General features: G+C 51.1%; 2 protein-coding genes across 2 annotated transcripts; one reads left to right on the plus strand and one right to left on the minus strand.

The window, feature by feature from the left end:
• Positions 1 to 5,454: 5,454 nt before the first annotated feature.
• Positions 5,455 to 6,954, plus strand: CYP8B1 (cytochrome P450 family 8 subfamily B member 1). Its single transcript, XM_055414529.2, has one exon. The coding sequence runs from the start codon at positions 5,455 to 5,457 to the stop codon at positions 6,952 to 6,954; it is 1,500 nt and encodes a 499-aa protein (XP_055270504.1).
• A 2,040-nt stretch (positions 6,955 to 8,994) lies between these two features.
• Positions 8,995 to 11,637, minus strand: LOC148774052 (atypical chemokine receptor 2-like). The gene is given in 2 exon segments (XM_088831606.1): positions 8,995 to 11,460; positions 11,462 to 11,637. Coding segments are annotated over 2 exon segments (1,140 nt in total). The 5' UTR covers positions 11,537 to 11,637; the 3' UTR covers positions 8,995 to 10,395.
• Between the last annotated feature and the right edge of the window lie 737 nt (positions 11,638 to 12,374).

Raw genomic sequence — 12,374 nt, forward strand, 5'->3', positions numbered from 1 at the left:
GAATGGACTGGTTGGATCTCCTTGCAGTCCAAGGGACTCTCAAGAGTCTTCTCCAACACCACAGTTCAAAAGCATCGATTCTTCAGCGATCAGCCTTCTTCACAGTCCAACTCTCACATCCATACATGACCACGGGAAAAACCATTGCCTTGACTAGACGGACCTTGGTTGGCAAAGTAATGTCTCTGCTTTTTAATACACTATCAAGGTTGGTCATAACTTTCCTTCCAAGGAGCAAGCGTCTTTTAATTTCATGGCTGCAATCAGCATCTGCAGCGATTTTGGAGCCCAAAAAAATAAAGTCTGACACTGTTTCCACTGTTTTTCCATCTATTTCCCAAAGTCGCCATTAGGTGCAGGAAATGCGTCACCGGCCTTCAGGCCCCCAGGCCTGATGTCCCTCTAGCGAGCCCTGAGGACACCTCTGCAGGTCGCTGATCTTCCCAGTTCAGTTCAATTCAGTTCAATCACTCAGTCGTGCCCGACTCTTTGCGACGCCATGGACTGCAGCACACCAGGCCTCCCTGTCCATCACCACCTCCAGGACTCTACTCAAACACATGTCCATTAAATCAGCGGTGCCATTCAACCATCTCATCCTCTGTCCTCTCCTTCTCCTCCTGCCCTCAGTCTTTCCCAGGATCAGGGTCTTTTCAAATGAGTCAGTTCCTCGCATCAAGTGGCCAAAGGTATTGGAGTTTCAGCTTCAGCATCAGTCCTTCCAATGAATATTCAGGACTGATTTCCTTTGGAATGGACTGGTTGGATCTCTTTGCTCTCCAAGGGACTCTCAAGAATCTTCTCCAACACCACAGTTCAAAAGCACCAATTCTGCGGCACTCAGCTTTCTTTATAGTCCAACTCTCATATTCATACATGACCACTGGAAAAACCAAAGCTTTGACTAGACTGACCTTTGTCGGCAAAGTAATGTCTCTGCTTTTTAATATGCTGTCTAGGTTGGTCATAACTTTTCTTCCGAGGAGTAAGTGTCTTTTCATTTCATGGCTGCAGTCACTATCTGCAGTGATTTTGGAGCCCCCAAAAATAAAGTCTGTCATTGTTTCCACTGTTTCCCCATCTATTTGCCATGAAGTGATAGGACCCGATGCCATGATCTTAGTTTTCTGAATGTTGAGCTTTAAGCCAACCTTTTCACTCTCCTCTTTCACTTTCATCAAGAGGCTCTTTAGTTCTTCTTCACTTTCTGCCATACGGGTGGTGTCATCTGCATATCTGAGGTTATTGATATTTCTCCCAGCAATCTTGATTCCAGTTTGTGCTTCCTTCAGCCCGGCATTTCTCATGATGTACTCTGCATATAAGTTAAATAAGCAGGTGACAATATACAGCCTTGACGTACTCCTTTCCCCATTTGGAACCAGTCTGTTGTTCCATGTCCAGTTCTAACTGTTGCTTCTTGACCTGCATAGAGATTTCTCAGGAGGCAGGTCAGGTGGTCTGGTATCCCCAACTCTTTCAGAATTTTCCACAGTTTATTGTGATCTACACAGTCAAAGGCTTTGGCATAGTCAATAAAGCAGAAGTAGATGTTTTTCTCGGAGAAGGCAATGGCAAGCCACTCCAGTACTCTTGCCTAGAAAATCCCATGGATGGAGGAGCCTGGTAGGCTGCAGTCCGTGGGATCGCTAAGGGTCGGACACGACTGAGCAACTTCACTTTCACTTTTCACTTTCACACATTGGAGAAGGAAATGGCAACCCACTCCAGTGTTCTTGCCTGGAGAATCCCAGGGTTGGGGGAGCCTGGTGGGCTTCCGTCTATGGGGTCACACAGAGTTGGACACGACTGAAGCGACTTAGCAGCAGCAGCAGATGTTTTTCTGGAACTCTCTTGCTTTTTCGATGATCCAACAGATGTGGGCAATTTGATCTCTTGTTCCTCTGCCTTTTCTGAATCCAGCTTGAACATCTGGAAATTCACAGTTCATGCACTGTTGAAGCCTGGCTTGGAGAATTTTGAGCATTACTTTGCTAGCATGTGAGGTGAGTCCAATTGTGCAGTAGTTTGAGCATTCTTTGGCATTGCCTTTCTTTGGGATTGGAATGAAAACTGACCTTTTCCAGTCCTGTGGCCACTGCTGAGTTTTCCAAATTTGCTGGCATATTGAGCGTGCACTTTCACAGTATCATCTTTTAGAATTAACTGGAATTCCATCACCTCCACTAGCTTTGTTTGTAGTGATGCTTTCTGAGGCCCACTTGACTTCACATTCCAGGATGTCTGGCTCTAGATGAGTGATCACATCATTGTGTTTATCTGGGTCATGAAGATCTTTTTTGTATAGTTCTTCTGTATCTTCTTGCACCTCTTCTTAATATCTCTGCTTCTGTTAGGTCCATACCATTTCTGTCCTTTATTGTGCCCATCTTTGCATGAAATGTTCCCTTGGTATCTCTAATTTTCTTGAAGAGATATTTAGTCTTTCCCATTCTATTGTTTTCCACTATTTCTTTGCATTGATCACTGAGGAAGGCTTTCTTATCTCTCCTTGCTATTCTTTGGAACTCTGCATTCAAATGGGTATATCTTTCCTTTTCTCCTTTGCATTTCTCTTCTCTTCTCAGCTATTTGTAAGGCCTCCTCAGACAACCATTTTGCTTTTTGAATTTCTTTTTCTTGGAGATGGTCTTGATCACTGCCTCCTGTACAATGTCACTAACCTCTGTCCATAGTTCTTCAGGCACTCTATCAGATCTAATTCCTTGAATCTATTTGTCACTTCCACTGTATTATCGTAAGGGATTTGATTTAGGTCATACCTGAATGGTCTAGTGGTTTTCCCTACTTTCTTCAGTTTAAGTCTGAATTTGGCACTAACGAGTACATGATCTGAGCCACAGTCACCTCCCAGTCTTGTTTTTGCTGACTTATGTATAGAGCTTCTCCATCTTTGACTCCAAAGAATATAATCAATATGATTTCGGTGTTGACCATCTGGTGATGTCCATGTGTAGAGTCTTCTCTTGTGTTGTTGGAAGAGGGTGTTTGCTATGACCAGTGCGTTCTCTTGGCAAAACTCTATTAGCCTTTGCCCTGCTTCATTCTGTACTTGAAGGCTCCCAGACTGCTCTGCAAATCCATTGTGATGCCGCCCCTACCCTGCCCGGAGCTGCGGCTGGACTGTGTAAGGCTGAGACTTGCCACAGGATTGCAGTGCACACTCTGGACCGCTGGGTCCCAGCCACTCCAGAGGGTTGGGAGGCAGCGCCTGGGCCAGTACCCTGAGGCAGGCCACCCTTCAGTGGCCCTAGTGGGCTGGTCCCATACGGAAGGGTGGCTGGACCCGCTGGCATGAGAAGAGTTCAGTGCAGCGGTGATGGGTCAGAGCTCAAATTCACACTGAGCTGGAAACTCCTCCCGCTCTGAACACTGTGGCAACACTGGCTCTCTTGGGATGACCCTGCCACTTGCTTTAGAAGAATGTCCCCTATATCCTTACACACAGTACACATTTGCCTGGTCTTGCCATCCTCCACTAATGACCTGCTGATCAGTGCGACCTCCCTGATTCCCCCCACCTCCTTCCTATTCTGCCCTTCTTAGTAGCACTTAACACAATTGTGGTTATATCCTTCTTCGGTGGAAGCCATAAACTCCAAGAGGGCAGGGACCAGGTCTGTCTCATTTAGGGTTGTAGCAAAATCTCTGGTTGAAGTGCACATTAAGTATCTGTTGACTGGATAGGTGGGGCTGTGCCAGGAAAGGAAGGAATGGATGGATGAGTGGGTGTGAGAGAATGAATAGGTAAGCGAAGGAGAGAATGAACGCAGGGGGTGGTGGTTGTATAGTTGCTAAGTGGTGTCTGACTCTTTTGTGACCCCATGTCCATGGCATTTTTCCAGGCAAGAAAATTGGCGGGGCTTGGCATTTCCTTCTCCAAGGGATCTTCCTGACCCAGGAATTGAACCTGTGGCTCCTGCGTTATAGATGGGTTCTTTATTGCTGAGCCACTGGAGAAGCAAGGTGGGGCTGCCATCCATTAAAAACTGAGGGACAGGGTCTTCCCTGTTGGTCCAGTCGTTAAGACTCCAAGCTCCCAAACAGCAGTGTGGGTTTAATCCCTGGTAGGGAAACAGATCCCACACGTCAAATGGTACGACAAATAAACCCAAAAAACAGAACAAAAAAAACAAATCCCAAAATACAAAAAATATACTAAAGGACAAAGTTCAGCTCTTTGGACTTGACCTACAGTTTCTGACCTTTTTCTTTTTTTGGCGGAGCCTCAGCCTGTGGGGTCTTAGTTCCCTGACCAGGGACTGAACCTGGGCCACAGCAGTAAAAGCACTGAGTCCTAATCACTGGGCCACCAGGGAATTCCCTGACAATATCCTAAGGATGGGGAGAGTTGTTAGAACTGAGTACTTGCTGTGGTTGCCCTGAGCAACCAGAAAGGACTTTGTGGATGCCGAGTGTGGATATTTTCAGCTCCCTGCTGGGAGGAGCGGCACACAGGCACTCACTCAAGAGAAATCGTATGATTGTCTGAAGAGACAAAGTCCCTGTTTGCAGGTCATTTCAGAAGTTAAAGAGTAACTTGAGCGCTGTCAACAACTGGATGAATTCAGTCTGAACCTCACATATTGTAACAATGAGCTAGGCTGCTGAACTAAAGCCTTAAGAGTCAACAGTACAGTTTTCTCCTTCTTGGGCCTGCTGACAGGGTTTTGGCCTGACATGTCACTGAAGGTCCTCAGTAAATGGTGAACTCACCTCACCCAAGCCAGGGCCACTGTCAGAAAAAGTCCCTGCTACACTCTGAACCTAGATCCTTCTTGTGAAGTAAAGCAGTTGGTTTGAAGTCCCCATCATCTCTGACATTTCATAATTCCATGATTCCCACTCTGTATTTGTTGGTAGAGAAGTGTACAAGCCAGTTGGCGAGAGACTCACAGACGCAAGTCTGAGCCTGTGCTTGAAGGAGCCTCCATGTGGGAGAGTCTGTGCGTCTTTTAAAGAATGAGGAGGAGGTGGATGTGAAACTTAGTAAGAACTTGGTCCATTTCTGTTGAAGGAACTAGCAAATTAATGGATATATGAAGTCAAGAGTAAATAAAGGAGCGAGTGGTCAGTAAATCACAAGGGTGAGGGTTGGGTCAAAGAAGTCTTGGCAAAGAAAATGCTGGAGCTGTGTCAGGAAAGGCTGGAACAAAGTCTGAAGCTCGTGCGGGGGCTGTGACCATAGCAAGAGGCTTCCTTCTGGCCTTCTTCCTGTTCCCTCCCACCTGCTCCTCTCACATGACTAGGTCCTAACAAACTCTAGGGGAAGGACTTGCTCTCGGGCACTGTCTCACCAGGTTTATTTACAGCAACTTGCAGCCACAGGGCAAGGTCCAGGTGGGAAGACCTTTCTAACCCCACCTTGTCCTCCCAGACCCTCTGGCACCCAGAGAACAGCACATCCAGAGCTCAGCCTGGAAGAGATCAGCCATGGTGCTCTGGGGTCCGGTGCTGGGAGCCCTGCTAGTGGCCATTGTGGGATACCTGTGCCTACGGGGGCTGCTCCGGCAACGAAGACCCAAGGAGCCCCCTCTGGATAAGGGCCCCGTGCCCTGGCTGGGCCATGCCATGGCTTTCCGGAAGAATATGTTCGAATTTCTGAGGCACATGCAGGCCAAACATGGGGACATATTCACGGTACAGCTAGGGGGCCAGTATTTCACCTTTGTCATGGACCCTCTCTCTTTTGGCCCCATCCTCAAGGATGCGCAGAGGAAGCTAGACTTTGTGGAGTATGCGCAAAAACTGGTGCTAAAGGTATTTGGATACCGCTCCGTGCAGGGGGACTATAGGATGATACACTCAGCCAGCACCAAGCACCTCATGGGGGAAGGCTTGGAGGAGCTCAACAAAGTCATGTTAGACACCCTGTCCTTGGTTATGCTGAGGCCCACAGGCCCCAGTCTAGACACCCACTGCTGGCGTGAGGATGGCCTCTTTCACTTCTGCTACAACATCTTGTTCAAGGCTGGCTACCTGAGCTTGTTCGGCTACACAAAGGACAAGGAGCAGGACCTGCTGCAGGCAGAGGAGCTATTCCTGGAGTTTCGAAAGTACGACCGCCTGTTCCCCAGGTTTGTTTACTCCCTGCTGGGGCCCCAGGAGTGGCTGGAAGTGGGCCGGCTCCAGCGTCTCTTCCATAAGGCACTCTCGGTGGAACACAGCCTAGAGAAGTGCGGTGTAAGCAACTGGATCACCTACATGCTTCAGTTTCTGAGGGAGCAGGGCGTCTCCCCGGCCATGCAGGACAAGTTCAACTTCATGATGCTCTGGGCCTCCCAGGGCAACACAGGGCCGACCTCTTTCTGGGCCCTCTTGTTCCTCCTGAAGCACCCAGAGGCCATGCGGGCTGTGAGGGAGGAGGCCACCCGGCTCCTGGGGGAGGTCAGGCTGGAGGCGAAGCAGTCCTTCAGGTTCAGTGCCCTGCACCGCATGCCCGTGCTGGACAGCGTGATGGAGGAAACTCTGCGGCTGAGGGCCTCGCCCACCCTCCTCAGGGTGGTGAACGATGACCAGACCCTGCAGATGGCCAGTGGGCAGGACTACCTGCTCCGCAGTGGAGACATCCTGGCCCTCTTCCCTTATCTCTCAGTGCACATGGACCCCGACATCCACCCCGAGCCCACCGCCTTCAGGTACGATCGCTTCCTCACCCCCAGCGGCAGCCGGAAAGTAGACTTCTACAAGGCAGGCAAGAAGATCCGCCACTACACCATGCCGTGGGGCTCGGGCGTCTCCATCTGCCCTGGGAGGTTCTTGGCCCTCAACGAGATGAAGCTCTTTATCCTGCTCATGGTCATGAACTTTGACCTGGAGTTGGTGGACCCTGACACACCTGTGCCACCTGTGGACCCCCAGCGCTGGGGCTTTGGCACCACACAGCCCAGCCATGAGGTGCGATTCCGTTACCGCCTGCGGCCTGCGGAGTGAGCTCTGTCCAGGCGGCCGAAGTCTGGCTGGGGAGGCTCCCCTGGGTCTCTGCCTCCTCTCACCCACCCATCTAAAGCCCCAGACCACACCCCGCCTCTGTCCTGCTTGTCCTGCCTGCTCTTTGGCATCCTTCTGGTCACCTCACAGGCTGCTGCTTCTCTCTTGAAAACACCGTCTCTCATGGCAGATGCCGCATAACTCGCCTCTCACAGGAAGTCCAGGGAAGGGGAAATATCTGAGGGCAACTCAGTTCGGGGGATAATACATGCCATGACAAATCTCACCCAGTACAGACACCAATTACAGTGAGTCATGTAGCATCTTGCAAACACTGGTCTCCACCCTCCCACTCCGCTTTGCTTGTTTTCCTCAACACTTACCCTGTGGGATTCAGGGTCTAGAACAGTGTCATCTGATAGCCATATGAGGCAAGCCACAAGTGTAATTTTTCATCTCCTAGCTGATACATTTTTTAAAGTAAAAAGAAACTGGTGAAATCCATTTTTCTTGTGTATTTTACTTGTCCTGATGTATCTAAAATATTAGCATTTCAACGGGGAGTCAGTACCAAAGTACTAATGAAGTATTTTTACATTTCTTTTTCCCTCCAAAATCTGGTCTGCACTTTTCAACCCTTCACACTGAGTGCTCAATAGCTGCGTGGCTTCTGTATTGGACAGAGCAGCTCTAGAGAAGGGTGGCCTTTCATGGAGGAGTTATGCAAGGTCCCTCCTCCCTGCCCTCCTCTCTCTTCAGCACCCCCACCTTGGGATGATTTCAACCCCTCTCTTGATTTCCACAACCATCGCTGAGCTCAGAACTCTTTCCTACCTCCAGACCCCCAATCTCCTCACAGTGGTCTCACAGCACCTCTGCTTCAGTTCGGCCCACACAGAACTCAGCATCTGTCCCCCGCACCTCTGCCCTGAACCACGCCCATCTCCTGAATTCCCTGCCTCTCTGCTCAGGACAGCACCATCCACCCCATCCCCTTAGGCAGTTACAGAGGACACACCCTCAGTCTCTCTCTTTCTCTCCCCCACAGGGAGAGAGCTCTGTCATCTGAGCCCTGCGGTGCCACTGAACCATGTCCCCACTTCCCCACCCCCGCTACCCTTCTTAGAGCTCAAACTCAGCATCTCTCTCCATGTGGGGCCTCTGGACTCTCTGTTTACCCTATTGCCAGAGACTTTTTTTCCAAAAGCACCTCTGAGCATCCCCTTTTTACTTTTCTGGCTCCTCATCACCTCCCCGCAGTTGATATATAAGTTTTGCCACATGTAGTCCCCAAATTTTCAATCCAGTGCAATTCAACTTTGACAACTTTCTCCAGTGGAACTGTCCATACAGTGCTTGTTTTCACTCTTAGCCCCGGGGCCGGCTATTCCTGGAAGCCTCTTGAACCTCACCCATCCCATCCTCTGGCCAGAGATGGCCTCCACCCCACTCCCTCCCTGGAGCACCCTACCACTGTGTGTGTCACAGCCCATCTGTCATGTCATTGTTTCCTGTGTCCTGTTTTCTGCCTCCTGTGCCTGCTTCAGACTGCAGCCACAGGGCTTGGTATCTTATTGCTTCATCTCTGACCTCAATTCCCTAAATGTAGATTAAATTACAGAAACCTGACTTCCAGTCTTCTCTACTTTGGCTCACGCCCTCCTGACCCGCATTTCATCCAGCCAAAAATTTTGTTCTGAGCACTACTATCTGCCGTCTTCTGTGCTGGGTTTTGCAGGTGGCTCTGGGAGGTGGGCGGAGAAGGCAATTGCACCCACTCCAGTACTCTTGCCTGGAAAATCCCATGGACGGAGGAACCTGGTAGGCTGCAATCCATGGGGTCACGAAGAGTCAGACACGACTGAGCGACTTCACTTTCACTTTTCACTTTCATGCATTGGAGAAGGAAATGGCAGCCCACTCCAGTGTTCTTGCCTGGAGAATCCCAGGGACGGGGGAGCCTGGTGGGTTGCCATCTATGGGGTCGCACAGAGTCGGACACGACTGAAGCGACTTAGCAGCAGCAGCAGCTGGGAGGTGGGAGAAAGCAGTGATGCTTTAGAAGCTCAGGAAGAGAGAGACGCTTCCTGAGAGAAGCTCAGGAAGAGGGCTCCCTGGGAAAGGCTTCTCGGTGGACGTGTCGGTGCACAGGGAGGATGCCGACCGTGGGAGACATGGAGCATCCAGGCAGGGCATATCCATCGGGAATCTTTAGGTCACAGGTAACAGAAGACCACCACCCCAAACTGAAAAGACATCCATTGGTTCATGTCACTGTCAAGTGCAGGCTTGGGATGTCCTTCAGCCGGGCCTTGATTCTGGGGCTTTGGCATCGACCCCAGGATCTGCTCACTCACTGCTGTCATCTCCCCTTCTGAAGTTCGAGCTGATAGAGGAGCAGACCTAGACCCCACAACCCCCTGGCTTCAGTTTCATGCCTCTGTTCTAGCATGTTCTAGTCGAGTTGCCTTTCACAAGCTCTGCCTGGGCCTGGGCCCATCCCTAAATGAATCACTGTGCCAGGGAAACGTAAAGCCAAAGCTGGCCCAAGACCCATGCCCCACCCAAACACCACCCAAAGCACAGGGCAGAGTGAGCCTGGGGTGGTTTCCCAGAGCAGGTAGGACTCAGTAACATAACAAGGGTGAGGGGATACTTGGCTGGAAAATGACCCCTGTTCCATAAGGGAGGCAACCAGCACAACAGCAGAGATGGGAACGTGAAGGAAACACAATGGGTGTGGCGCCCAGGAAATGAAAAGCCAGGAGAAGGAGAGTGTAAGGGTGAAACGGTGTGTGGGATTCTGATTGTGAAAAGTCCAGCCTTAAGACTGGACAAAGGTCCTGGATTTGATGGTGTAGGCTCTGAGGGACCCCTGAAGGCTCCTGAGTGAGGGCACAGGAGGCAGAAGGAGGGAGAAGCTCCTGGACCACCAGAAACATGTGTTTACTCTGCCTCCCACCTGTGGACTCTCATGGGTGGAGCCCCTCCAGCCCCTCCTGACTGCCAGCCCCTGGAGCCAGCATCAGGGCTGCGATATTAAACAAAACTGCGATAATATTTTCACAGCTGAACTTCAGGGAAAGGGGCAGCCTGGTGGGTGGCAGACATCTGGCTACTCTGCAGAGCGTGGGAGTGATGGCTGAGGGTGCTGTGGTCAGTGGCTGCTGGGTGCAGATCAGATGACATGTGAGTATGAGGAGCAGCACAGAGGTCAGCTGTTAAACTAAGGCGGCCATTCAGGCACGTGAGTACGGACTCCGGGAGGGCAGTGAAGGAAGAGGAGGGTGAGGGCGGGAGACAGCAAACGCTGCTGATGGCTGAGGACTGAGAACTGACCAGTGGGATCAGCAAGATGGTCACTGAGGCCTCTGAAGGGAAGACTTCGGTGGATGCACCAAGGAGCTGGGTCCCCTCTGCTCTCATGGACTGTGGTGTGACCACTCAGGCTGAGTTTTTCCCTGTGTCCCCCTTGTCAGGGGAGCTCTCAGCCCGCCTCTCGCCGAGGTCACTCATGCCCATTACATCTTCCTGGGCAGTGAGCATGCTACTCTCAGAACAGCTGGACGGCAGGGCCTGCTGCCTTCTGAGCACAGTGGCCAGCAAAGCCTTGAGGCACTGGCGGAAGCGGTGGCCGGAGAAAGCGTAGAGGACGGGCGTGAAGCAGCAGTGCAGGAAGGCGATGCTCTCTGTCACCTGCAGCGCATAGTCCAGGCGCTGGCTGACCCTGCAGTCCCCAAAGACATGCAGGTCCAGCAGTGAGTGCAGAAACAAGGTGAGATTGTACGGGAACCACAGCACAAAGAAGGCCACCACCAGTGCTACGGCCACTCTCAGGGCCCGGCCCTGGCCCGGGGGCCTCAGACTCACCAGCACAGAGCCAATGCGGGAGTAGAAGAAGATCATGGCCAGGAGCGGGAGGAGAAACCCCAGGAGGTTCTGCTGGAAGCGGAGGAAGAGCTTCCAGATGGTCCCGTGTCCCCCAAAATCCGCATAGCAGTCCCACACACCCGGCGAGCTTTCGTGCGTCCTCACAAAAACCATGTCAGGAATGGAGACCACCAGGGCCACAGCCCACACAGTGGTGGCAAGCAGCAGGCTCTTGGCTTGGGTTCTCAGTCGGTGGTAGGGCCGAGCGCAGACGATCTCCAGGTACTTGTCCAGGCTCATGCAGCTGATGAAGAAGATGCCACTGTAGAAGTTCATGGTATAGAGGGTGCTCACCGCCTTGCATAAGACGCTCCCAAAGACCCAATGCCATGCCACAGAGATGCCCCAGAAGGGCAGCGTCAACACAAACAGGAGGTTGTAGATGGCCAGGTTCAGCAGATAGGTCTCGGTCATCCGTCTTCGAGGCACAAACCAGAGCAAGACCGCTAGGAGGAGGAGGTTTCCAACCAGGCCCAGCACAAAGATCAGGCTGTAGAAGAGAAGCAGAAAGACTCTGCCAAATGACAGCACCTCGTCCTTCCTGCACAGCATGAAGGTCACGTCCTCCAGGTAGTACTCAGTCATAGAAGGAGCTGCTGTTCTCAGAACTGACCACCTGGGTGGTGCGTGGCAGAGGGGAGGCGGTGGAGGCCATGGTGGGAGGATGCACCCAGTCCTGGAGCTCTGTGGGCCAGAGAGCAGTGTGAGCCACAGGAGACAGATCCAGGACATCCCGCCCTCTCCAAACCCACTGGAGCCCCTTTTCTGGGGTGTCCAATAGACTCTCCACATTTACACCAGTACCTGTAGGCTAGTGACTAGGAGTACAAGTGCGGGCAGTCCAAGGCGACCCCGTGACAGTGAGGTCATCTTGGGTAGGTGACATAACCTCAAGTGTTCTCACAGTATTCACTTCTCTTCTTTATTGTGTCCCTCATCATTCATAAAGACTGAGAAAGTCATCTGTGTTTTCTTTATTATTGAGGGATACCAATTCATCTGGGCTTCTGAGGTGGCATAAGTAGTAAAGAACCCACCTGCCAATGCAGGTAGACGTAAGAGACGCGAGTTCGATCCCTTGGTTGGGACGATCCCCTGGAGGAGGGCACGGCAATATTCTTGCTTGGAAAATCTCATGGACAGAGGAGCCTGGCAGCTTGCAGTCCATAGGGTTGCACAGAGTCAGACAACACTGAAGCGACTCAGTACACACCAATTCACCTATTTATTGTGTCTGTGTATCCTTCCTCATGTGTGGCTTAAAATTAATCTTCTTTGTGTGGTTTGTATTTTTTTTTTATTTAATGGCCATGCTACACAGCTTGCAAGATCTTAGTTCCCTGACCAGGGACTGAACTCACACCCCTGCAGTGGAAGCAAGAGTCTTAACTGCTAGACCACCAGGGAATTTCCTTTTTGTTTTTTTAAATGAGAGCTTCTCTTCAGTGGGCTTGGTTCTTCTATATTTAGCTAGTGTGTCCACTCTGGTTTAG

Source organism: Moschus berezovskii, chromosome 24 (genome assembly GCF_049115385.1).
Source record: "Moschus berezovskii isolate FMDL1 chromosome 24, NW_MosBer_1.0, whole genome shotgun sequence".
NCBI lineage: Eukaryota > Metazoa > Chordata > Mammalia > Artiodactyla > Moschidae > Moschus > Moschus berezovskii.